Source organism: Mauremys mutica, chromosome 9 (genome assembly GCF_020497125.1).
Source record: "Mauremys mutica isolate MM-2020 ecotype Southern chromosome 9, ASM2049712v1, whole genome shotgun sequence".
Taxonomy (NCBI): domain Eukaryota; kingdom Metazoa; phylum Chordata; order Testudines; family Geoemydidae; genus Mauremys; species Mauremys mutica.
This window is the reverse complement of record NC_059080.1, coordinates 49,188,088-49,214,009: the sequence shown is the minus strand read 5'-3', so window position 1 is coordinate 49,214,009 and position 25,922 is coordinate 49,188,088. Positions and strand designations below refer to the sequence as shown.

The 25,922-nt window shown below is 50.0% G+C and overlaps 1 protein-coding gene across 4 annotated transcripts in view; it reads right to left on the bottom strand.

Moving 5' to 3' along the window:
* BOK (BCL2 family apoptosis regulator BOK) overlaps positions 1 to 25,635 on the bottom strand; it is a 38,362-nt gene extending 12,727 nt beyond the window's left edge. For 2 of the 4 annotated variants that reach the window (XM_045029047.1, XM_045029050.1), the window contains exons 1-3: positions 25,324 to 25,635; positions 24,027 to 24,411; positions 12,096 to 12,224 (exon numbers count right to left, since the gene is read on the bottom strand). In XM_045029047.1, coding sequence (XP_044884982.1) covers positions 12,096 to 12,224; positions 24,027 to 24,249 — 352 coding nt within the window. In that variant the 5' untranslated portion in view covers positions 24,250 to 24,411; positions 25,324 to 25,635. The remainder of the gene's footprint in view (positions 1 to 12,095; positions 12,225 to 24,026; positions 24,412 to 25,323) is intronic. The other 2 variants (XM_045029049.1, XM_045029051.1) reach the window with 2 other exon arrangements.
* Positions 25,636 to 25,922: the final 287 nt, after the last annotated feature.

Below are 25,922 nucleotides of genomic sequence, written 5' to 3'. Positions count from 1 at the left end.
CAAGATATTACTCTGTTATTCTGGACTGCACACCTGACATCAGCCATACGGAACAAATGACTTTAATGGTGCGTTTTGTAACAACAACAGAACCCAGTGAAAATGTCCCTGCAATGGTGACTGTCAGAGAGCATTTTCTAGAATTTATTGACATTGATGATACTACAGGAGCTGGTATGACAAATGTGCTTCTTAAAAAGCTGGAAGATACGGGAATTGCGATAGCTGACAGGAGAGGTCAGGGCTACGATAATGGTGCCAACATGAGAGGAAAGAACAGAGGAGTGCAGACACGGATCCGAGAGTTAAACCCTCAAGCTTTTTTTGTCCCATGCAGTTCTCATTCATTGAACTTGGTGGTCAGTGATGCAGCATCTGCTTCTAGAGAGGCTGCTGAATTTTTTAATGTAATTGAAAGCATCTATGTATTTTTCTCTGCATCAGCTCATCAATGGCAAATTTTGAAGCAACATCTGGGAACATCCTCGCTGACACTGAAACCACTGAGTGCCACACAATGGGAAAGTCGAGTGGAGGCGATAAAGCCTATTAAACACCAAATTGGGAAGATAGATGATGCCATAGTTGCCATTATGGAGGATAATGCTAGGACAGGAGCTGTTTGTGGGAGAACAGTGGCAGAGGGAAATGGAATCACCAGAAACATACATAACTTCAAATTTCTGTGTGGCTTAGTGTTGTGGCATGACATACTATTTGAAATAAATGTAAGCAAGAGACTCCAAGGTGTTGACCTTGATATATCTGGAGCAATGGAAGAACTGGACAAAGCAAAGTCATACCTACAGTCTTTCAAAACATTCTGAAGAGTGCACAGAAGTTGGCAGAGGAACTTCACACTGAAGCTATTTTCCCACCCAGTCAAGAATACAAGAGTCACCAAAGAAGAAGACATTTTGATTACGAGACATGGGATAATCCTATAAGACACCCCAAACAACAATTCAATGTTGAATTCTTTAACCAGGTACTAGATTGTGCAATACAGTCAGTGGAAGAACGTTTCATACAGCTCAAGGAACACAAATAGTATATTTGGGATGTTGTAAGATATTCCAAAACTCCTCACTATACCTGAAGAAGACCTACATCAGCAATGCATGGCACTAGAGACAGTGTTGACAAATGATGACGTGCAATATTGATGCAAGTGATTTAGGTGATGAACTGAAAACTCTTTCAAGATACATTTCAGTAGGATCAACTCCAAAGGCTGTTTTTTTATTTTCATAGATTCATAGACTCTAAGACTGGAAGGGACCTCAAGAGGTCATTGAGTCCAGTCCCTTGCCCTCATAGCAGGACCAAATACTGTCTAGACCATCCCTGATAGACATTTATCTAACTTACTCTTAAATATCTCCAGAGATGGAAATTCCACAACCTCCCTAGGCAATTTATTCCAGTGTTTAACCACCCTGACAGTTAGGAACTTTTTCCTAATGTCCAACCTAAACCTCCCTTGCTGCAGTTTAAGCCCATTGCTTCTTGTTCTATTCTTAGAGGCTAAGGTGAATAAGTTTTCTCCCTCCTCCTGATGACACCCTTTTACATACCTGAAAACTGCTATCATGTCCCCTCTCAGTCTTCTCTTTTCCAAACTAAACAAACCCAATTCTTTCAGCCTTCCTTCGTAGGTCATGTTCTCAAGACCTTCGGTCATTCTTGTTGCTCTTCTCTGGACCCTCTCCAATTTCTCCACATCTTTCTTGAAATGCGGTGCCCAGAACTGGACACAATACTCCAGTTGAGGCCTAACCAGCGCAGAGTAGAGCGGAAGAATGACTTCTCGTGTCTTGCTCACAACACACCTGTTAATGCATCCAAGAATCACGTTTGCTTTTTTTGCAACAGCATCACACTGTTGACTCATATTTAGCTTGTGGTCCACTATAACCCCTAGATCCCTTTCTGCCGTACTCCTTCCTAGACAGTCTCTTCCCATTCTGTATGTGTAAAACTGATTGTTCCTTCCTAAGTGGAGCACTTTGCATTTGTCTTTATTAAACTTCATCCGGTTTACCTCAGACCATTTCTCCAATTTGTCCAGATCATCTGTTGTGGAATATATGTGCACAAATAAGATGACCACCCTCTTTCCAAATCCTTTTGTTGCTCTGCGCATACTTCTACCACTTCCTGTAAAGGTTGCCAGTGGAGAACGCAGCTTCTCCAAACTGAAGTTAATAAAAACACATCTATGCTCCACAATGACACAGGAGAGGCTGGTCGGCCTTCCAACCATCTCAGTAGAGCATGAGCTGGCCCAGGCTGTGGACCTTCAGGAAGCAGTTCAAATCTTTGCAACCAAGAAGACACAGAAAGCATCATTTTGATTATTCAAACAGATAAAAATGCCAGTGTTTACTATGCAGACAAGAAAAGTTACATTTGCTGTTCAGGCGTTTGAAAGTTAAGTGTTACTTAAAATTTTTGAACAAGGCATTTTAAGTTGTTAGTTCTCCTTTATTGGGGTAGGTAGCAGAGCAGTACCATGAGAGGCGTAGAACAGGAAGAAGGCAGAATTGAGACCTTTCAAAGTTTTGGCCCAAGCGAAGGGGTATGGGGGCGTCATTTGAGCTCCCTGCCTCAGGTGCCAAAATGTTGTGGGTCAGCCCTGCCTACAAGTGGATTCTGCGGAGTTGCCTTTTTTTAGTGAAATCTGATTAAAACAAACGGCTCTTTAAACTGCAAATGTAGATAGACAGGGTGCAATTGGTTAAAATGAGTGAAACAAAAATCATCTATGCATATTTCATCTGATAACGAGAGGCTGTTTGTTCCAGTCGTGTCTTATAGGAGGTCAAAAACCACAAAGTGCTCTTGAATAGAAGTCCTTGTGATAATAACCTAGCTACAATTCAGAGTCCCCTTGCATGCCTCCTTCCCCCACCAATCCTGCATCTTTGGGCGCAGAAGGAAATATCGATATTCCAAATTAATAGCCAATTTGATTCCATTTTTGTTCTCATCAGATTAGGCCAGGAGAGCCCCTGCTGCATGACCTTCACTTGTGTATTTCAGCATCCCTGTGGTACTCTCAGTCAACATTTGGCTATTGTTCTCATCTGTGTTATTTGTCACCATGACAGCCACAAGGGTGAGCCAGGAAGAGCTACAAAGACCACAGGAAAGGAAGAGCTATAGACAGTGGGTGTACGTAGGTGTTTATAATATTGAAGGAAATGCTACTCTTTTCAATACACTCACTAGCCATCTAATGAGCCCTTCAGAATTCTTCAGTATCTTCCCCCATTCATGACATCTTGGGTCAGAACCTCAGCTAGTGTATGCATAGTGTTGGCATAACTCCACTATCCTGATTCCCACACTGGGATCTGTCCCCTTTTGATTCTATGGGTAGTCATCCACAATTATAGGAACAAATATACTGGTCCAGTTCCAAGCCTTTACTGACACTGACTCAGATTCTGCTCTCATTTACACCCAGGTACATCTAGAGTAAATCCAGTGGCTGCAAGGGGTTTACCTGGGAGTAACTGAGATGAGAATTTAGGCTACCCCCATAGAGGATGATGCCTGTGGTTATGGTTAGTTTTATTTTAAACTGTATATCTTGTCAAGTCTTTCCCTCGACTTTAATAAGCTTCAGATCATAGATGTGCCCATATGTGACGCAGTAGGGAGCGAGGTGGATTAACCTGGGAATGTCGTTTAGTTTTACTGGGACTGTCTGCATGGGGGATGGGAGAGCAGGGGATAACTTTAGGTGAGGGATGGTACCTAAGCGTGTAACCTAAGCCAGGAAGGGGGGTGGGGCAAGTCAACACCTTTGCCCGGAAAACTGGACAAAAGGAAAGGGAGAGAGGAGGGGAAGAGAGCCTGCTGGAGGGTTTTTGGTTTCAGTTTTGGGCTGGCTGGGAAGAGGCAGGGAACCCCAAGTCTCGGGTCTAAGATCCTTGCCCCCCTAAGAGACCTGGCTGAGGGGTCCTGGTTGTACCTACAAGCCCTGCTTGGAACTGTGTTTCTGTCATCTAATAAATCTTCTGTTCTACTGGCTGGCTAAAAGTCACAGTAAATCGCAAAAAGTGGGGGTGCAGAGCCCTCACTCCCCCACACTCTGTGACACCATAAAAAGGGGATGACTTGACAGATCTAGAGCCAAATTTCTTATTTGTCCACAGATTAAATACGGAACAAAGCAGTGGCTGTACCAGCGTCCCTCTCTATGTACCTGCTGTAGAGGTGGAGGGAGGGGGAGGTATCTGTGAAAAGACAGTTTAGTCTCCAAATCTGTTCACTGCTTGGGCGCTCTGCTACAATTTCCAGCAAGGTGGCCGGTCAGTACCAGCTGCAATGGGGTCTGTGACATAGACTCTTATCCACTAGACACGGACAGAGCCCAAACCCATTTCCATAGGCTGCAGAAGGATAATGACCTGTTGACTGGTCCAGAGGTTAGACCAGTGACTAATTTGAAAGTCTCTGCAGTCACACTAGGAGCTCCTTATGGGGAATAGCTGTACATGTTGCCTGAATCTTTAAGCCTGCTTTTTCCTGTTATTGAAAAGCTATCCATCAATGACGTATTTGCTGGGAGGAGAATTCCCCTGTTCTGGAAATGCAGAGCTATTAGACTCATAGAATCATAGAATATTAGGGTTGGAAGAGACCTCGGGAGGTCATCTAGTTCAATTCCCTGCTCAAAGCAGGACCAACACCAACTAAATCATCCCAGCCAGGCCTTAAAAACCTCTAAGGATGGATATTCTACCACCTCCCTAGGTAACCCATTCCAGTGCTTCATCTCCCTCCTAGTGAAATAGTGTTTCCTAAAATCCAACCTAGACTTCCCCCACTGCAACTTGAGACCATTGCTTCTTGTTCTGTCATCTGCCACCACTGAGAACAGCCTAGCTCCATCCTCTGTGGGAACCCCCCTTCAGGTAGTTGAAGGCTGCTATCAAATCCTCCCTCACTCTTCTCTTCTGTAGACTAATAACCCCAGTTCCCTCAGCCTCTCCTCATAAGTCATGTGCCCCAGCCCTCTAATAATTTTCGTTGCCCTCCGCTGGACCCTCTCCAATTTGTCCACATCCCTTCTGTAGTGGGGGGACCAAAACTGGACACAATACTCCAGGTGTGGCCTCACCAGTGCCAAATAGAGGGGAATAATCACTTCCCTCGATCTGCTGGCAATGCTCCTACTAATACAGACCAATATGCCATTGACCTTCTTGGCAACAAGGGCACACTGCTGACTCATATCCAGCTTCTCATCCACTGTAATCCCCAGGTCCTTTTCTGCAGAACTGCTGCTCAGCCAGTCAGTCCCCACTTAAAGGCGAACTCCAAAGCCATGCTGAATTCATCGTATGACATGTCTACACAGCATAGTGTACCCAGGTTACTGACATGTTACAACCCAGCCCCTGCCATAAACACAGACAGATGTATGCTCCACCAGCCAGGCCATGGGGGTGCTGGGCCCTGCACTCAGCCCTCCCAGAACAATGGACATCTCTAGCAACAGGTGCCACAGAACAGCCACGCCCACCGTGGCCTGTGTCCTTGTTCCTTCGTCGTCCATCTGCAGTCTGAGGCTGACAGTACAGGCTTGTCATTGTGCCATCTCCCTGCCTTGGACCCCAGCCTTCTACCTGGCTCCTCTATTTGGCAGGATGCAGTGTAGGACTGCCAGATAAACAGGAAGGCTGAGGGCCTAGTCCCAGGTGAGAAAGAAGTAAACCATCTGACTTTACACAGGGGTCCCGGGGACCCAGTGCCTTCCCAGCTAAGGGACATTCATCACAGAAACCTACCTTTATAAACATGTTTTCCCTGCCCTGGGAATTCTCTGCTACTTCTTAGTTTGCTGAAGATATCCCAGACTGCAACATATTCTCACATCAAATACTAGATTCAGATTATTTGTTTCGAATACCAACCTTTCATAGCTATGATGTCAGAGGGATGTGTTCTGGGACAGCACCAGCAAACCAGGAAGAGGCTGAGAATTTTTGCAGGCAGGGGGGAAAAGAGTTGTCACAAAGGCAGGTGAAAGTGTATTTGTGCTGCGCGCCTCCCGCGTGCCTCCAACAGGCAGCCTACAAGTGTAAGCTCAGCCCCTCCCTCAGTTTGCCGCTGTCATGGTGAAGGCACAGCCAGGCCACATGGCACCTGTTGAGCCATCACTATGCAATAGCAATGCTGGCGGTACAAATATCTACAATACCCGCGCTGTGTCCACCTTGCTGATTCCAGTTAAGAATTCCTGCCGAAAGTGGGGGGGGGCTGACAGGGTTTGGCTCCTTACCCCGACTGGCAAACCCAAGGCCATTCCAAGGACTAAGGACTAGATTGTGCCCATAGCAGCAAGGTGGGATATGAAGACGTTCATCGTCCCAGCATGAGCTCCCAAGCAGCCCCATGCCGCAGACTTGGGCTTACAATTACTCCAGGATTTCTAGTGTGGCAGAGGTCACAGAAGTACCTATTCCCTACCTTCACAGGATCCACTGTCCATTCCCCCTGGCATGGAACCACCTTTGCTGGCAGTATGGAGGCGTTGAGGGCAATAGATTACCAGCTCCTCCCTTCTCACTATGCTAGAGCCACTGTGACCTCATCAGGACCCATCACACATTCCCGAGTAAAAGAGCTGGGCTTGCATCTGAGCACTGGTCAGGAGCAGAGAAGGTTCCCGTTTTGTCTCTGCCCCCTGCACACTCACACTGAGCCAGACATACTCTGGCCCCATGTCCTACAGAATGTTTACGGCACTCATCCATGCTGAGGGGGAACCATGCTGCTCATCTACAAGTGTAATCAAACAGATTGTCAGTAACCTCCAACTGCGGGAAATGCAGGCAAGTTCGATTGTATCTTCAGTGTGACTTGGAGCTGAAGTGAATGGAAAACCTGTCCAGAAAGGAAAGCACTAGAACCAAGGTGAGACTTGCACACATCTGCCCTTTGGAGTGGAACTAGCACTCCACTTCAAAAGGACACAGAAGGCATGAAAAGCTGCCGGGAATTTGTTTGTTTTGTTTTTTTAAGTAGCAGACTTGCAGCCAGCTGTGGAGCTGTAGGTATGTAAATACTGGCTAGCCAAAGGAAAAATGAACTAATGAGAAAGGGTTGCTTTTGAGAGTTCTCCTGCTGCATACCATCTTCCCTGCTGCTGAAGAGAACTCAGGAGGCCACATGACAATGGGGGTCTGGTCAGTGTCAGAGCTCACTCTGCAGTGTTTCCTTTGCCTATTTAAATAAACCTCCCCACTTTAGCATCAAAGCAGGACTCCCAATTCAGATCTAAAAGCAACGTTATCATGAGACACATTTCAACAGCTGGGGGAATATGTACGGACACACCACAGTCCTCTCTGGTAATGTCTATTGCAGATAGAGGGAGATCAGTAAATAAATACACAAGGGATTCTGGTTGGAGGCTCAGTTTCATATGGCCTAAAACAAGAGACAGCAGAGAGAGAACCACTTCTTACTGCAGTCCCACTAGAAGATGTGAGCATTTACCCCACTGGCAGTTTCGGGGGCAACCTGAAGTCATGAAGACCCTACAGGACAAGGGAATGGGACATGTAGGCCCAAAGATTCCTAATCAAAACTCCACAGGAAACAAAGTGTCACAGAACAAGAATCATAGAATATCAGGGTTGGAAGGGACCTCAGGAGGTCATCCAGTCCAACCCCCTGCTCAAAGCAGAACCAATCCCCAGACAGATTTCTGCCCCAGATCCCTCAATGGTCCCCTCAAGGATTGAACTCACAACTCTGGGTTTAGCAGGCCAATGCTCAAGCCACTGAGCTATCCCACCCCTTTAGAAAGTGAAAGTTCTGTGTTCTAGGGGCCAGCAGCCCTGCCTACCACACCAGTAACAATCATCAAGTGTTTCAGTTTGGTGGGGGAGGGAGGGAGAGAACACTTTTTTTTCATTTTTCCTTTCAGTTTCCCATGGAAAAAAACCTTCCTTTTGGGATTTATTTTGCTGAAAAATGTTGAAGGTAAACTAAAGCTAACCCAGGACCTGATGCAAAGCTCCTTGAAATCAAGGGAAAGTCTCCTACTGACTCCAAACAGGCTTTGGGTCAACCCCCAAATTCAGAGCTGAAGTTTTTGCTGTTGCAGAGCTGGATTGGGGCCACTGTAGCACCAGACTGTGTTTGTGGGGGAGCATTAGCCCTGGGCCATAGTTTATACTGCTGTATCTGTATCTGCAGATATGGCTTACTTTAGCTAATTACCCATCCAAGGTGAGGGCTCACACCTCCTTTAATCTGTGAGAGTTTGGCCCCCAAAATCAACTACAGTCGAGAGGTTACCAATAGAAGGGAGCCCCCCTGGTGCACAACAGCGACTTACACAGTGCTCTTTCTGTACTAGTACTTTTATTAACCAACCAATGACAATACACACCCTGCAGGATGGTAAAGAAGAAAAACAACAATATACAACATCTGGCATTTGCATTACTCACACCAATCCTTGCGGAAAAACCCAAAGTGTCTGTCATCATCCTCACCATGTGCCCCACCACTAAGATCAGCATGCTGGTTTCCCCACCAAGGCATGCAGGCCAGGACACAGCTTAAATAATGTGTTACGCTGACACCTACCAGGATTCAGACATATTTATGAAGGTTTTAACCCTTTTTCCTTATTTAAACTTTCACACTCTGCTGCTTTTGGGATGCCCAAGTCTTCATGGTCAGTTTCTCTTATACTCATTAACATATATATTACCTTATCACCATAGTAACAGGAGGTTACTTTACGGAAGTCTCTCACATTTCACCCCGGCTGCCAGTGGTCATCTTGTGGTATCTACTGATCTTCTGTAGACATTATTGTCCAAACTCAGCAGTTCTTTCAAAAACCTCAGAACATCACAAATACAGAAACAAGCCCAGCAAGTTCTCTGTATACACTCAAAAGTTTGTCTCTCTCACCAATAGAAGTTGATCCAAGAAAAAAGGGTATTGCCTCACCTGCCTTGTCTCTCTAATATTGACTATAGGCATTTTATTTATATTATACAAGCTTCGTTTTAGCGGTGAGGGGGGGAGTTCGGTGCTGCACTAGGGGTCAAAGAAGGAGTAAGAGAAGAGAAGGGGTAAAGGGAGAAAAAAACTGCCCAGCAAGAAGGTACAGAGAGTGGGCACCTGAGCAGGGCTGTAGTCCCAGACCTGGACTGTTTTCTTAATAAGCTGAATGCTAAGTAGCAGAGTTTATATCTCAGTTTGTTTCCAGCACTGAGCCGTCAGTGATTGGCTTTGACAACTCAGACAATATTTGAGATCTGTCTTCTTTGCGAATCAAGGCTTTTTTCCTCTGCATTCCAAAAAATGGAATGTCCGGCAGCCACAGACTTAACGCTTAATTTTGCTGGATTCAGCAAGTCTTGCAACTGTAATTTGGATCCAGGAATGTTAGGACTAGCAGAATCTGTTCCTTTCCCCCAGCCAGAAATCTGTGTGAGTAGCAGAGAGGAGCACATAACTCACTCAACAAATATGGCTTCTTTTTCTGCTCATAGGCTGTCCTCTTTGCGGCACTTGAGGCAGGGGCGGGGCAGATCCCTGGAGCACCCTCCTGAGTTCTGCCAGTGGCACTGGAAGCAGCCAGGGTAAAGGCAAGCCCAATGGTGGGCAGCTCCCCTGTGCAGCTGGCGTGTAATTGTGGGGGGTGCCTGCTAGCACGGTGTGGCTGCACAAGCACACAGCTTGGGGAAACCCTGGTGATGCACCTTGTGGCTTCTCCCCAATTGGCTGGGCCTAGGTTGTATAGTTGGGGATTCCAGTATTGCCAGCCCCTGATAAAAAATCATGAGTCAGATCCCCCTCTCCCCCAAAAATCATGGAATTGTCTTAAAAAAGTCATGATAAAAACCATCAATTTGGGGGCCTTTTTATTTGTCTTCTGGGTTTTGAGCCTTTGGAGCACAGCTGGGGCACATTTTCAAGTTTCTAGAAACTCATTTAAAAAGCCACCCCAGGTTCTCACCTAGTCACTGGACTCCAGGAGCTGGGGCTTTAAGATCACCCAATATCATGAGATAAGTCATAAGCATTGGCAATGCTGGGACCCACAGCAATGACTGGGCCTCTCTCCTCTGTCACAGTCACACAAATAGTTGTGTGCATGCAGTCCTAGCTACCAAAGGCACAGTCAAGTTCTCTTCTGGCTTGTTTAATTTCCTGTGGGTCAGAACTCTGGAGCAGGGAAAATGAGACCCCCATTCCCCTGCTGTAGAAGGTAGTGCCAAGCTAATAAAATAACCACTTCCCCTGCAAACACTTGAACGTGCACGCTCAACACTCGTTTTCTGTGAGCCTCAGTGCAAGGAACGCTCAGCTACTCAAATGAGCACAAAGAGGCATGAGCACAGCCTGGGTGAATTTATTCTGCAATCCACACCAATACTCAGACATTTTGTCATAGTTGCCCAGCTCCATTCATTTTTCCAAGCCAGCAGTGCTCCACCTCACTGTGCACAGGAAGTCTCTTCATTCCAAGCACACCGTGTAGTCTTTCAGGCTAGCACTGCAATCCACCTCATCCATTTTTTTTAATTCCCAGAGCAATGGAGTAAACCTCTTGGTGAACAGAGGTTATTTTGGATTCACCCTGATGGAATCTCTGGGAAAGAGATTTAGGGTGACCAGACAGCAAGTGTGAAAAATCGGGATGGGGGTGGGGGTGGGGGTGGGGGGGGAATAGGAGCCTATATAAGAAAAAGACCCAAAAATCGGGACTGTCCCTATAAAGTGGGGACATCTGGTCACCCTAAAGAGATTCCACTTTCTTATTTATTGCTGGTATTGTTTTGTGGAAGAAATCAGTCTGTGCACTGCATCAAGGTGTGCTTCAGTTACAGAGTGCAGGTTCTCACATGGTGACTGTGGCCCCAATGGGGTCCCCACTCAGCTGTGCATGTTTGGGGTGAAGACAGATCTCTGGAGTAGTGGAGGAAGCTTATTTGAGGGCATATTAGAAATCTGGGATCTTTATTTGTCCCCTTCCAAGGTTCCCCACAGCAGCACCAGCTCAAATCCACTACTCAAGCATGAAGAAAGGAGCCTGGGGAGCAGAACCATCCACTCCAGCTCACACCTAGGTGCCCCCCACGCAAGTGATTCATACAGCTCTGCTGATGGTTAGTTGCATGCCAGCCCTGCTTTGTTTCAGTCTCCCCTGTTTTCATACACTGCTAGTATTTCCACCAGCCTCTTAGTTATTGCTAGGCTGCTCACAAAATGTGCAGGGCATTGCAGACTTCCCATGGTTATGCCAGGGCCGTCTGGAAAGAGAGTAGACAGAAGGCTTTGTCAAGTCCATCTCCACACCAGCCAGTTATCACCAAAGGAGAACTGGGGTGGAGGAGGGGGTGTTTTCAGAGGGGACCAAGGCTCCCTTGAAGGAGCATAGCACAGATTGTGCACACATTTCCGTCAACACCACATGGGCCGGGTCACTAACTAACTCGTATCTGACTAATCAAAAGTCTCCAGACACCGACTCATTCAGGAACAAATCTAATGAAATGACAGAGCACCATAGAGTGTCTTAGGCTCTTATGTCGTGGAACAGTTCTGGCTGCTCTCAAGAGCAGAGGAAGCTAGATGGAAGCAGGATCCCTTGCAAGGAGGAAGTGCTGGCTACAGCTAGGAGCAGGGAAGCCAGGAGAAGTGGAGACACCTGCAATGGGTCCTAGCATGAAGAGCAAGGGCTGGAATGAGAGAGACTCCCTTGTAATGAGGCTGCTCCAGATGCCAGCAGTGGGGATGGGAACCTGGAATCAGAGTGACTCCCTGGGGTGATGAGAAAAAACAGGCTCCTCTTGGAAGGTGCAGGAAAGGCCCTCTGGAAGGAGAGCCCTCCCAGATAATGGGACATATCCCAGCCAGTGGTATGCTAGGTAGAGACAGTCCAGAGGAGTTCTTTTCTAAATCAGTCGTGCAGTGTGTGCTACAAAAGATCCCAGCTCCAGCAGATTTGCAAAACAGCCCCCACCCTCTGATCTAGCCCTGCACCCAAAGCCAGCCCCATCCCTGTTCCCACCCTCCCCCCCAGCCCAGACAGACATCTGTACCTGCCGTGAAGATCTGGGCCGCTACTGCCAAGAAGGCATCAGTCACCACAGTCTCGGAGTGCAGTGAGATGTTCAGCTGGCGGGCGATATTCCGGTAAATGTTTGGTCGGATGTATTCTAGCTCGTCTCCTGGAAACAAGGGCTTGGAGTCAGCACGTGGCCAGCACAGATACTGCATTTCACTCATCCCCTTGAGGGAGACAATGTCAACCCAGCCACCACGCCTCTGGAGAGGATATTCCTCCCCCTCAGCCCCCATTTTGCAGATGAGAACACTGAGTCAGGGAACAGGGGTGAAAGAGGAAATCCATCCCCACACAGGTGCTGAGGCCAGGCCAGGGACCAAGGGGTGGCTGGTTGCATGCACACACATTTCTGGGGCCATTTGGCCATTGGCACTGGTAGCTCCTGTGAACGTATTGCCCCAGCCAGCTCCATCTCCTCCTGACTGTCACAAGCCTCCGCTGCCTCATGTGCAGCAAAGTCTCCTGTGGGGGAGCACAATCAGAGGTACCAGTGCTGCATGTGGCGGAGAGCCTCTCTCCCCTCTCCCCATGCTACTGGCATTCATGAGGTAGGGGTCTACATCTGCTGCCCAGTTCCTTTGCAGAATTGCAGCCCAAGAGGTGTTCTCAAGGCTGCAGAGGGAGTCAGTGTCAGGGTGGGATTTGAACTCAGGATCTCTATCCTAATCCTCTGCTAAGCCACTGGACCCCATCCGCCTTTTCTCTTGCTTGGCAGGTCTGACTACAGTGACTGTACAAGTCCACTGGGGACCATATGTACTCTGGTTGCTAGCCCATGCTGCCATGTCTTCACTGCTACTGGTACCTGTGCTAGGGCTAACTCAGGTGTGCCCACCCGTGCTACAGTCACATCTTCACTCGCAGTGTGGACATACCTTGGTAGTCTAGGTGGGAGTTACTCAACTTCCAGCATTGTGGGGAAAAAACTTTTGGGGTGGGTTGTGTGCGCATGGCATTGGACAAACACTTAAAACATGTTCAGATCATGTTTACACCACAGGGCAGAACCACGTCTCAACTGTCTGGGGGACAATGGTGGTGTGACCAGATCCTCCTGCACATCTGGTTCTGTAGCATAGATGGGATCGAAAAGGCAGGATTTTCCCTGACCAAATTAAGGACTCTGGAAGCGTCATTACTAGCTACTAAACCTTACCCCATTTATACAACCTCTGACATTAGTTTTTAAATATTTAAGCAGGCAACCCCCACAGCTTCACAGTATTCCATAAAGTGTTTCGACACTTCTGAGGGTTCAATTGTTCCATGCAATCTGATTAACAAAGGAAACCCTGCAATGCATGGCTGAGGCTGATAAGAGGGAATGTTGCATACGATATGAGAGAACTGTTCCTCTGTCTCAGGGTTATACAGCCTTACCCTCTGAACATGAGGAACAGAGGGATAGCCTCACCCTGGGCTAGCTGAAATGTCTGTATGGTGGAGGAGGGGAATAGGATAAGCACGTGGCAGAGCATTGCTATTCTTCACTATTGGTTTTATTACAGGAGGGCCTAAAGGCAGTGCCCACAGTGCTAGGTGCTGTACATGCGCATAGCAAGAATCCCAGTCCTGAGAAGCTAAATAAATAGACAAGGAGAACAAAGGTACAGAGAGGGGAAGCGATTCCCCCAAGGTCATACATCAAGTTGGGGGCAGAGTTGGGGACATTACCCTGGTCTTATTCCCAAGCCTGCTTCTACCCACGAGGTCACACTGCTTCTGAAAGCAAGGGAGCCTTCTCTCTCCATGCTCAGCTGGGATCATGTGTAGTGAATGTTTGATCTCAGCGATCAGCTTGTCAGCATTTCTTCCCCCACAGTTGTGAAAAAGCATGGAGAGCAGCGATGGCACTTCGTCACATAGACCCAAATGGGCCCCTTCTGAGGCCTTGGCTCTATTAAGTGTGGGACCAGTTCAACGAAAGCTATTTTAAACTAGTGCCAGGCAGTATGAACACTCATCACCTGATTTAAATGTGGTTTGTATCAATTACTGAAGTAAGCAAAACCGATATAAACCAGGTTTAAATCAGATGATGAGTGTCCACATTGTTTGAACCAAATACCCACTTACGGCAGTTTAGTTAAATAGGTGCAACTTTGAATGACCTTGGCATGCCTAAGCTTTGTCTATATTTAGCCTCCGCTGCCATTCTTATTGAATAAATATAGATCCTGCCCCTGTACTAGATTTCCTAGGACCAGTGCCCAGTGTAATGGAACTAGACCAAGAATGCCATGAAGTTCCCCCAGGTCACTGAACTGCTACCAGATGGATTGTGGCTTCCAACTTCTCCTGCTTTGCACCTGTTCTCTGAGATTCTCAAAGTGCTTTATGGCATGGCCTAGATAAGCCTTACTACAGTCCTACAAGATAGGTATTATAGCCTTTTCACAGCTGGGTAAACTGAGGCAGGGAGGATACGTGACTGACAGAGTCACAGAGGAAGCCATTGGCAAAGCTAGGTTAAGGACACACAAGTCCCATCTCACTTCCCTCTACTCTAACTTCTGAGTGGGGATGGATTTGAATTGGTAACCAAGAGATGAAAGATTTCATATCCCCCATTACCAACTGCTGGGCTATCCTATCCCCCTTCAGCACAGATTTGCCAACGTTAGTAAGCTGGAGAAGTTGTTCCCCATGAAGTAAGGTTTCCTTAAAATGGCTGTTTTCAAAGAAACACTGACAAGGCAGTGATGAGTTGCCAAAATCTTAACAACCGGTTCCCTATAAAAAGTTCTGATTTGGGGGGGGAGTGGAGGAGGGGCTGGGGGGGGGAGACATACCCATAGGGCCGGGGGCCCCTGCAGAGCCTGGGGAAAATTGCCCCACTTGCCCCCCCCCGGCAACCCTAGAGCTTGTAGCCCCCTCCCCTCTTACCTTGCTGGCAGCTCAAAGCAGCAGGACGACTCAGGAGCTCAGCTGAGCTGCCCAGCTGGTGCTAGCGGCTGGCCCCGCTGCAGCTGGGGGGGAGGCGGGGGAAGGGCCAGGGAAGCCTCAGCCTCCCCAGCTGGGAATCCTGGGAGCAACAGGATGGTCCAGCCCGCGGACCGGAGTTCTTTGCCCACCTCCTGGCCCTTTAACAACCGGTTCTCCACGGAGGTCTAATTTTAGCAACCTTGGGAACCTGTGGGAACCGGCTCCAGCTCACCACTGTGCCAAGGTCAACATTTCACCCTTCTTGACACATCTCCTCCACTCCTAGGCAAAGGTGGCAATTACTCCTTAGCTAGTTAAGTGTAACAAGAACTCAGTGAAAACACATTGTCTCCTGTCATAGCGTGAGACACCGAAAGCTGCATATCTTGGTGCCTGAGATTTCTATTTAGTGGGGATTGTCTTGAACACCCCCCCAACCCCACCCCAGGATGAGAGCACTTCCTTGTCATAGGATACCCTGAGGAAACCTAACTTAGATTTGTCTCAGCTGCATGAATGTCAAATCAGGAATAATTATTGGCATCACTGGGCTTACTCCCAACACACATCGGCCTAACAGAGATTAGAACCTAGCCTTTATCCTTTTAAGATAAAAAAAGTTTCCTGAATACAGGAGCATATTTCACCCAAATTGCAAAGCCCATGCTAGCGTTAGGCCACGTCAACACAGCTACATTTTGTCAGCATAGCTACGTCAGTTGGGATGTGAAAAAACCCAACATCCTAGCTGATGTATCTATGGTGACAAACCCCCCTGTGTAGATGCAGCTGTGCGGAGAGAAGAGTGCTTCTTTCATCTTAGCTGATGTTGTTGGGGGAGGTGGTGTTATCATGTTGGCAGAGCTCCTTCTGGTGGCATAGGCCTGTACCGGCTTAGCTATGCCAACACAGGCTCTGTAGTGTAGACTTGGCCGTAGAGAATGAGCATACACCACTAATGTCACATGCCAGCAGGCTGCAGGGGTGTCCAAACATTTCCCAGGTCCATGAAGTCCATGGGAGGTGTCAAGCCAACTTCAGCAACCCTTTCCCTGGCAATGCAATCAACAGCTGCCCCAAGGACATACAACCACCCTGTACTTAACAGTGCTAATGGTGGGGGTGGGGGACATATCTGCCTCCGCCTGCCCTCACCCAAAATACAGATCCCAGGACCCACAAAGCACCCTCTCTAGGGCCCAGTGAAGGACTGTGTGCTGTGGAGAGGCTGACCCCAATCTGCCACGAGGTAAGGTCAGATCCACATATGGAAGGACCTTCTGTCTGTGGATCTAGGAGTCTGATTGGGCTCTGAGTTACAAAACTGGTGCTGGGAATTGAGGACCTAAAGTTCCTCTTCTCTTGCTGAAGATCTACATCCCCGCCTCATCCCAGGCTGGAGGCAATTCCCAACAAATAAGGGCTTGTCTATGTGAGGAAACTGACCAGAATAGCTTATCCAGAATAGCTTCCGGTGTAGACACTCTTATTCTGAAATAAAAGTCACTTTATTCCTGAACAAGTGGGAAGCACACTCATTCCAGAATTCTGTATTATGGAATAGACTGTCCACTTGAGCAGCTGTTCTGGTCAATTGCCCCTGGGTCTGAAGTAAACATGATCCAGCAGCCTTGAGAAGATAACTGTGAGAAAGTAGATGGGCACATCTACACAGCACTGAATGCTGAGGGAAGCTGCAACAGATGGCATCAGGGGAACCAGTAGGACAGAGAGAACTCTAAGGGCCTGTGCTGCTCCCCAGAATCTTCCCTTTGCCAAGGAAGAACAGACACCAAGTAATGGTTGGACAGCAGAACATAGGGGATTTATAGTGCATGGCTAGCTCAGAGCACTGCACTGATTCCAGTTAAGCTCAGGAAGGCCAGTTTCTCAGCTGGTGTCAAGTGATGCAATGCCATTGACATCAATGGCACCACGGTAGTTTACAGCAGCTGGGGACCATACCCCGAAGGGCAGCAGAGGATTCACTGACTGTACTCCAGCATGAGCACTGCTGGTCTTCCCTTCATCAACTAAACCCTGCGAGTCTGTTTGCACCAGGAGCCAGGCAGACATGCAGCTGGCTGATACAGCGATGGTGGTTGTTCCAGACATAGGTGGATAGTTGGTTTGTAGGAGTTTTTTTATAATAAAGCTGAACACTTATTTTTACTGTTTGTCACCAGTTAGTCCTATTAGTAGCCACAGTGTCTCACTGCCACTATTCCTCAGCTGTGAGCTCTGTAAGAGCATCAGTACAGCATTCCCTTTACGCACTGTGTGTCCAGGCCTGCTCGCTGGCTCGTCATGCTCACTTGCCAGCTCACCTTACCATCCATATGCATAAGCACAAGCACTAGGAATGCTCTGCTCCTTCACATTTACAGATGCTCACAGCAACTGTCACTGGGCGAGAACTGGTTTAGCTGGCTGTACCAGTTGATACAGCAGTTTGGGGCTCAGGTTCCTGGCATGTGCCTGGGAAACAGCAGTGGTTTAACACCTTATGCTGCAGTTGGCTATTTACAACAGGAAAAGGGAAGGAAGAGCTAAAGGCCATGTGGGCAGCAATGTTTCTGAACAAGTGATCAGGAAATGACTGTATAGCTCAATATGAAGAATGATTTTTCCCTTGTGTCCCTTATATGTGGTTCCATTCCAAGCAGGTTTGCTTAGAGAAGCCAAGTTCTTAGGACTATCAGCCAAATCCTTCCATCTGAACATAAGCACAGTAACAGAGTCAGAACAGTCGTCAAGGAGACGCCTTCAAATTCACTCTGCCATCTGCTCGCCCTCCAAAACACTTCTGCCACCCACATTGACCCCACCTGAGCAGATGGGGGAGAAAGAGAGAAGACCAAAAAGGTGAAAGGGAATGGAAGGAAAAGGAAAGAAAAGACACAGATGGCAAAAGAGAGGAAAAAACAAAACAGGAGAGAAGAATATGTCTGGGGAAGAGAGGAACTTAGAGGAAAATAAGTAAATGAAACAATAGAAAAGGATGAAAAATTCATCTGAGGGGAAAACCGCAGCCTGTAAAACAAAGACCAAAGAAAAGTCACCAAGATATAGAAAGGGAAAGGAGAAGTCAGAAGGGAAAAGAGGGAGAGAAGCTGGGGGAGATACTGGATGAAATTCTTAGCACATGTATGTCAGCAAAGCACACTGCAAGCAGACAGACAGTGAAGTCTATGGAAGTAGACCAGCAGAGGGTCAGGTCCACAGGATTTATTTTATAGGAAGTTTGCTTCAGGCAGCATTTTGAATCCCTGGTTTATTGGTAGTGTTCTGGCCAAAAGTGATCTGAAGATCATTTGGACAAGGAGGGCTACTAGATACTAAAATACTCTCCACAACCACAGTGACAGGAGGAGACCAGGAGAGAACTGGCTGACTTTAAGACAACAAAAGCTAAATCTTAATAGGATGGGCAAAAAGTCATGCAGCATGGCCAGCTGTCGGTACCCTAGTATGCCTGTGAGGTGCATCTAGTACAGTGGTTCCCAAACTTTAACAACCCGTGAACCCCTTTCACTATAATGTGAAATCTTGTGAACCCACTCCTAAAAATGAATATTTCCAGGGATTTAAGTTTAAATCTCCTCAGTGTGATGCTAACATTCACTCACCTCTCACTGAAGCAAAAGAGTGCTCCAAAGAAAATGACTTAGTGTTGAATTACTGAGGCACCTCAACGCTGCTACAGTGACTACCGCCTGGTTCCAGCTGGTTTGGCGCGCGAACACCTTTTCTTCCACCACCAGGGCCATCCCTAGGAGGGTGCCCCACGAGGGACAAATTAGCCTGGACCACCCCCCACGTACAGCATGGCCCCTGCTCACTCTGCCCTCATGCCACCCAACTTCCCGTCTGCCAAGGACAGGAGTCCCAGCTGCCACCTGCACGCCTGGGGTTTCAGCTGCCTCCCTGCCTGCGATGGGGATCAGGCTGCTGTCCCTGCACCGGGCTCCACACTCCGCGGGGCTCAGGCTGCTGGCCCCTGGTGACTGCTGGGGCTCGGGCTGCCGGCCCCAACTTCCCGGCCCTGCACTGCATGGGGCTCGGGCTGCCAGCTCTGCACTCCCTGGGGCTCGGGCTGCTGGCCCCCACTGACTGCTGAGGCTTGGGCTGCTGGCCCCAACTTCCTGGCTCGCACTGCATCAGGCTCGGGCTGCCAGCGCCTTCACTGACCGGGGCTCGGCCGCATGCTCTGCAGGGCTTGGGCTGCTGGCCCCAACTTCCCGGTCCCACGCTGCATGGGGCTCGGGCTGCCGGCACCTCTGCTGACCAGGGCTCAGCTGTGCGCTCTGCAGGGCTCAGGCTGCTGGCCCCAACTTCCCAGCGCCGCGCTGCATGGGGCTCAGGCTGCCGGCTCCGCACTCCGTGGGGCTCGGGCTGCTGGCCCCCACTGACTGCTGGGGTTTGGGCTGCCAGCCCCAACTTCCCGGCCCCGTGCTCTGCAGAGCACGGGCTGCCGGCGCCTCTGCTGACCGAAGCCTGGCTGCGCGCTCTGCAGGGCTCGGCCTGCTGGCCCCGCGCAGACTGGGGCTCAGCTGCATGCTCTGCGCTCCACAAGGCTCGGGCTGTCTGCTCCGCAACTGGGTCACACCTGCTGCCTCCTGTGCCCAGGGTCCTCTGGCCGCCATTAAGGACATTTTTCTGGCGAACCCCCTATATCATTGTGCAAACCCCCAGGGGTTCATGAACCCCAGTTTGGGAACCACTGATCTAGTACAAGCTGATATAGGGCAAGATGCCACTGGTTGGCCCAATGAACTATGCTCCCCTTCTTATCACTCCTTTCCACAGGAGAACATGCTGGCAATGAGGCCATGTCTACATTTACTAGAGGCCCACGCTGCTGTGATTGATGCAGTGGGGGTCGATTGATGCAGTGGGGGTCTGGTGAAGACCCGCTAAATCGACAGCAGAGCACTCTCCAGTCGACTCTGGTATTCCACCGGAATGAGAAAAGTAAAGGAAGTAGGGAGTTGCCAAAGTTCGGCTCACACTAAACTGCACACCGTTGCCCTGCCCCTGTCCCACCCCTCCTCCCCCACCCCCACTGTCCCGCCCCTCCTCCCCCACCCCACTGCCCCGCCCCTCCACCGAGGCCCCACCCCCACTCACTCCATCTCCTCTCCCTTTGTCGCTCGCTCTCTCCACCCTCACTCACTCGCTCATTTTCACTGGGCTGGAACAGGGGGTTGGGATCCAGGAGGATGTGATGGCTGGGGGTGCCGGCTCCAGGGTGGGGCTGGGGATGTGAGGTTTGGGGTGCAGGAAGGGGTTCTGGGCTGGAGCAGGGGTTTGGGGCATGGGAGAGAGCTCCATCTCCAGCTAGGGGTATGGGCTATGGGGTGGGGCTGAGGATGAGCAGTTTGGGGTGCAAGAGGGTGCTCTGGGCTGGGATCGAGGGGTTAGGAGAGCAGGAGGAGGATCAGGGCTGGCACAGGGGTTGGGGCATAGAAGGGGTTCAGGAGTGCAGGTTCCGGGTGGCACTGACCTCAGACAGCTCCCGGAAGCAGCGCCATGTCCCCTCTCCGGCTCCTAGGCGGAGGTGCAGCCAGGTGGCTCTGCACACTGCCCTGTCTGCAGGCACCACCTCTGCAGCTCCCACCTCTGCAGGCACCACCTCTGCAGTTCCTGGCCAATGGGAGCCACAGAGCTGGCACTTGGGGCGGGAACAGTGTGTGGATCCCCTGGCTGCCGACGGGACTTTTAACAGCCCGGTCAGAGGTGCTGACCGGAGCTGCCTGGATCCCTTTTCGACTGGGCATTCCACTCAAAAACTGGACACCTGACAACCCTAAAGGGAAGGCAACGGGACAGCGTCTCCCATTGACCCAGCGCAGTGTAGATAGGGTTGCCAGCTATGTTCCCTGTAAGCTGCACGGCCATGTGGCCAAGCCAGCAGCCTATTAAGCACAGCACAGGCACTCAAGGACAGGGCGGCTCCAGACCCCAGCGTGCCAAGCGCGTGCTTGGGGTGGCATTTTGCCAGCAGGGCGGCAGGCAGCTCCGGCGGGCCTCCCGCAGGCATGACTGCAGAGGGTACGCTGGTCCCGCGGCTCGGGTGGACCTCCCACAGACGTGCCTGCGGATGCTCCACCGGAGCCGCGGGACCAGCGCACCCTCCCAGGCACATCTGCAAGAGGTCCCCCGGAGCCGCGGGACCGGCGACCGGCAGCGCGCCTCCCGCAGCGCACCACCCTGCTTGGGGCGGCCAAATTCCTAGAGCCGCCCCTGCTCAAAGAACCCGCCCGGCCAGGACCTGCTGCAGCTGGGGGAGGGGCATCCCTCCCCTAGCCCCAACCTAGCCCAGCCCCCAACCTGCTGTGGACGGGGGTGGATCCCTGACCTGGACCCAGCCCTGCCGCAGCCAGGCGCCCTTGCCCTGGCCCCACCTCAGCTCTGGACCTGCTGCGGCTGGGGGAGAGGCACCTATCCTGTAGCCCCAGCCCTGGAGCTGCCGCAGGAGAGAGAGCTGGAGGGGAGTCCTCTCTCCCCACCATAGCCCCGAGCAGCCTGCACCCCAAACCCCTCATCCCCAGCCCCACCCGAGAGCCTGCACTCCCAACTGGAGCCCTCACCCCCCTTCACCCCAACCCTCTGCCCCAGCCCTGAGCCTCCTCCCACACTCAGAACCCCTCAGCCTCACCCCCATCACATTAATTTTGTTATGTGCACCAGTATGGAGGTGATGTCTCACCTCCATATTGGTGCACATAACAAAATTCATTCCTCACATGTATGAGAAAAAGTAGAAGGAACATTGGTTGCCAGGCATCTGGTTTTTGACTGTAACGCCTGGTCGAAAAGGGACCCTGGTGGCTCCTCTCAGTACTGCTGACCGGGCCATTAAAAGTCCAGATGGCAGCACAGCGGGGCTAAGGCAGGCTCCCTGCCTTCCCTGGCTCTGTGCAGCTCCCTGGAAGCAGCCGGCATGTCCCTGTGGCCCCTAGGCACAGGAGTGATCAGGGAAGTTCCATGTGCTGCCCCCACCCCCAGCGCCGGTTCTGCAGCTCCCATTGGCCAGGAACCATGACCAATGGGAGCTGCGGGGGCAGTGCACGGAGCCACCTGGCCATGCCTCTGGCCAAGGGGCAGGACATGGCAGCCGCTTCCAGGAGCAGCACAGAGCCAGGGCAGGCAGGGAGTCCTGACCAGGAGCTGCTTGAGGTAAGCACTGCCCGGCCAGAGCCCACACCCTGAACACCCTGCCTGAGGTCAGAACCCCTTCCCATACCCTAACTCCCTCCCAGAGCCCGCACCCCCTTCTGCATCCCAACATTCTACCCCAGCCCTGAGCCCCCTCCTACACCCCCTCTGACACGCCAAACCCCTGAATCAGCCCTGAGCCCCCTCCCGCACTCCAAACCCCTTGGCCCCAGACTGGAGCCCTCTTCTGCACCTGAAACTGCTCATCCCTGGCCCCACCCCAGAGCCCACACCCCCGTCCAAAGCCTGCAGCCCCTCCCACACCTCAACACCCTGCCCCAGTCCTGAACCCGCTCTCGCATTCCAAACCCCTTGGTTCCAGCCTGGAGCCCCCTCTTGCACCCCAAGCCTCTTATCCCCTGCCCCACCCCAGAGTCGGCACCCCCAGCTGGAGCCCTCATCACCTCCCACACCTCAGACCCCTGCCCTAGCCCAGTGAAAGTGAGTGAGGATAGGGGAGAGCGAGCGACGGAGGGAGGGGGGCTGGAGAGAGTGGCAGGCAGGGCCTCAGAGAAGGGGCGGGGCAGGGGAGGGGCCTTGGGGAAGGGGTGGGACAGGGCAAGGGTGTTTGGTTTTGTGCAATTAGAAAGTTGGCAATCCTAGGTGTAGACACCGCGGGTAAGTCGACCTAAGCTACGTCAACTCCAGTTACGTTATTCATGTAGCTGGAGTAGTGTAACTTCTGTCGACTTACCTGCCTAGTGTAGACAAGGCCTTAGTGCTGCCATCTAGCATATGCACTTGATGCCAGCACCGTACACCTTAGCCCCTATGGCCACCCCCGACCACCACCGTGTGTTCCTACAACCCAACATCCAGATCTTGGTAACTATACATAGTAATGGTGTTCAGCTGATACAGCCTTTAGTGCTTTGCTAGCTGAATGCCATCTAGCCATCACCACCACATATTTGCTCCTTGCATCTTTTTTCTTCCTGCACAACTCCACAGGCAAAGCCAGGTTGTGAAAAGCTCCCTGGACTAGTGATTTGGCTGCACCCCTCCAAGCATGGATGGCCCCAATGCCAGAAGCAATAGAGAAGACTCCTGTCCAACTGAGTGAATCAGAAAGACAGACTAAGGCAGATGGCAGTGGATTAACTGTCACATTTTGTTATTGAAATGCAGCCATTACAAGGTTCTCTAATGCACACAGTCCAAGTGGAAGACCCTGAATGAAGCATCCCTACAACTCGGTCACCCCGTTCCTAGGTGAGCAATTGAAGCAGTCCAAGTTTTACCGCTAGCAGAATTATACAGATAAGACTGTCACTGTAGTCTGGCATTGGGCTGTCATGGAGGCCAACTCACCCTGCTGAATGCAGAATAGATTGTGAGCTCCGTTGGGGTGCTAGTCTGGGGAAGTCATGGATTGAATGAACACAGAGGGCTTGATCCTGCCCACACTGAAGTCAAAGGCAAAACTCTTATCAAGTTTTAATTGGTACAGGATCAAGCTGATATTTCCCCAGGGACCTACAGGAAACAGTCTCTCCAGAATCACTGGGATGAGCAAGGAGCTCCTTCTTGCTCCATGTGGGAGGTAGGGGCAGAATGAGGAGGTGCAATGGGAACCAGTCTGGATGCTCCAGGTGCAGAGAATAACACCTCATTCTTTAAGCAAATAAGGTCTTGGCTGTGTGGGACGCCCTCTTGGCACCCAGCAGTCCTTGCCTTTTGCCCGTTCCTGGTCTAGTCAGAAGTGCCCCGAAGGGACCCCCTCAGGTTCCCTGGCCGCAGCCACAGCATGGATGCTTACCTAGTCGCAGAAGCACACTGGACACCTCAGCCAGTCTGCCGCCAGGTATGGGTGCACTGTGCTCTGGTTTGCTCCAGCCAATGCCAGCCCGAAGCAGCCGGGAATGTATGTAGTCTCTGCAGAGCACCTTAGCCTGGGACACCAGCTCCTTGTCGGTGGGAGACCGATCAAAAACCTCCATCACCTCCGCAGCAAAGACCGAGGAACGGCGTAGCACCTCCATTCCTGACAGCTGAATTCACCGACTCAGGGTGTGCCTATCTGAAGTCTGCCCCGAAGCCTTTGACAGGAATCTGTAGCTATTGTTTAAGGGAAATAATACACTGGGCTCGTGATTCGTCACAGTTCCCAGAAAAGTTCTTGAATTAACCTTCATTAGCTTTACCTGGTGGATAAGAGCATATGGAAACCCATTAGCTCACCCGGAAAGAAAAAGGAACATAGGGCCAGATCCCCTAGCAATCTAAATCATAGTGCCATGGAAGTCATTGCTGCGACACTAATCTACACTAGCTGAAGATCACGTCCATTGAATCTTACAGCGAATAGGCCAAATCTTGTGCCCACTGAGGGCAGTGTGGGAGTTCTGCCTGAGTATGGACTGCAAGATTTGTGCTAATACGATATTTTCTCTTTTCCCCCTTTTAATTTCAGAACTGCTGAATCTTAATTTCAAAGAGACTAAATAGTTAGAATCTGGAAACAATTTTCAGAATGTGTAGACAAGACCAGCTTGCTTCAATTAAATGATCTAGGAAATCAAACCAGAGTCCCACATTCCAGCTACAGTACCTCAAGCAGACGCAGACACACAAGAATTCCAGCTCATCAGAATGTGGATGTTGAAGGAAGGAGGTCACCTATACACCATTAATACTGTGCTACAATAGTGTTTCAATTTTCAAATCTCCCACTAGCCCTTATCCTCAGAGACAAAAGCTTCTTGTTTAGTGTAATCCTAAATTAGTTTTTGTTCCTGTGACTTGTTTAAGAGATACACTCTACCAGGTTTTTCTGCCAAGCCTTTCAACTGCAATTGTCTCAGCAAAGTGGAAAAGCAGAAGTGCCAGTACCTACAATAAGGGACCTAAAATCCACTTAGAAGGACCTGAATGAAAGCTTTGGGTCTGCCTTCAATGGAGCTGCAGGTGAGCAACACCCCTTAAAAAAAAATCAGACCAAAGTTTTAGTCAGGTGGGTTTGAGACCCTCATTTTAGGAACCCATAGCTGAAAGTTTTTACCATAAAGAAAACAACGCCAAATTCTTAAAAACTTCCCAGCAAAGGACATATTTACCTCTCATGTTGCATTTCCTTCCTTTCAATGATCTTTTGTCGGTTTCAGCTGCTTCTCATATTTCTTTGGAAGAACTGGTTCGAACAATCCGTTTTGGGATTTATAAAGATTATAAATAAATGTGTTAGTCTCTAAGGTGCCACAAGTACTTCTCGTTCTTTTTAAAGATTATAATGATTCTCTGCTCCCATCCTCTGCTGGAGCTAGAGCGCAACTGCTTGCTTGGCTCTTTATTCTCTCCCCATCTCTGGCAGCCTCCACATCCCGTCTGCACTCCAGTATGATCCTACCACTTGTTCTGCTGTTTTTGAGAGCATGGGGCAGCCAGAGAAAGGAAAGCCTCTTGCTTTAGCCTTGTAAGGAAGATGAAATAACCAGGGGCGGGGTTATCCAAGCCAGCTAGCAAGAATCTCCCCTCCCTTTTCTTCCTCAGTTAAGGAGGCTCTAAGCAGTTGTACTGCTAGGTTAAGAGGGACTTTTTTCAAGATGTTCCAGCCCAAACAGAACATTGCTTAAACAGGTGGCTGAGCTCCAGGGAGAGCATGCTCTGATGTACCACTGAGAACACTACCAAGGAGAAGTATTATTCCCTGATAAGG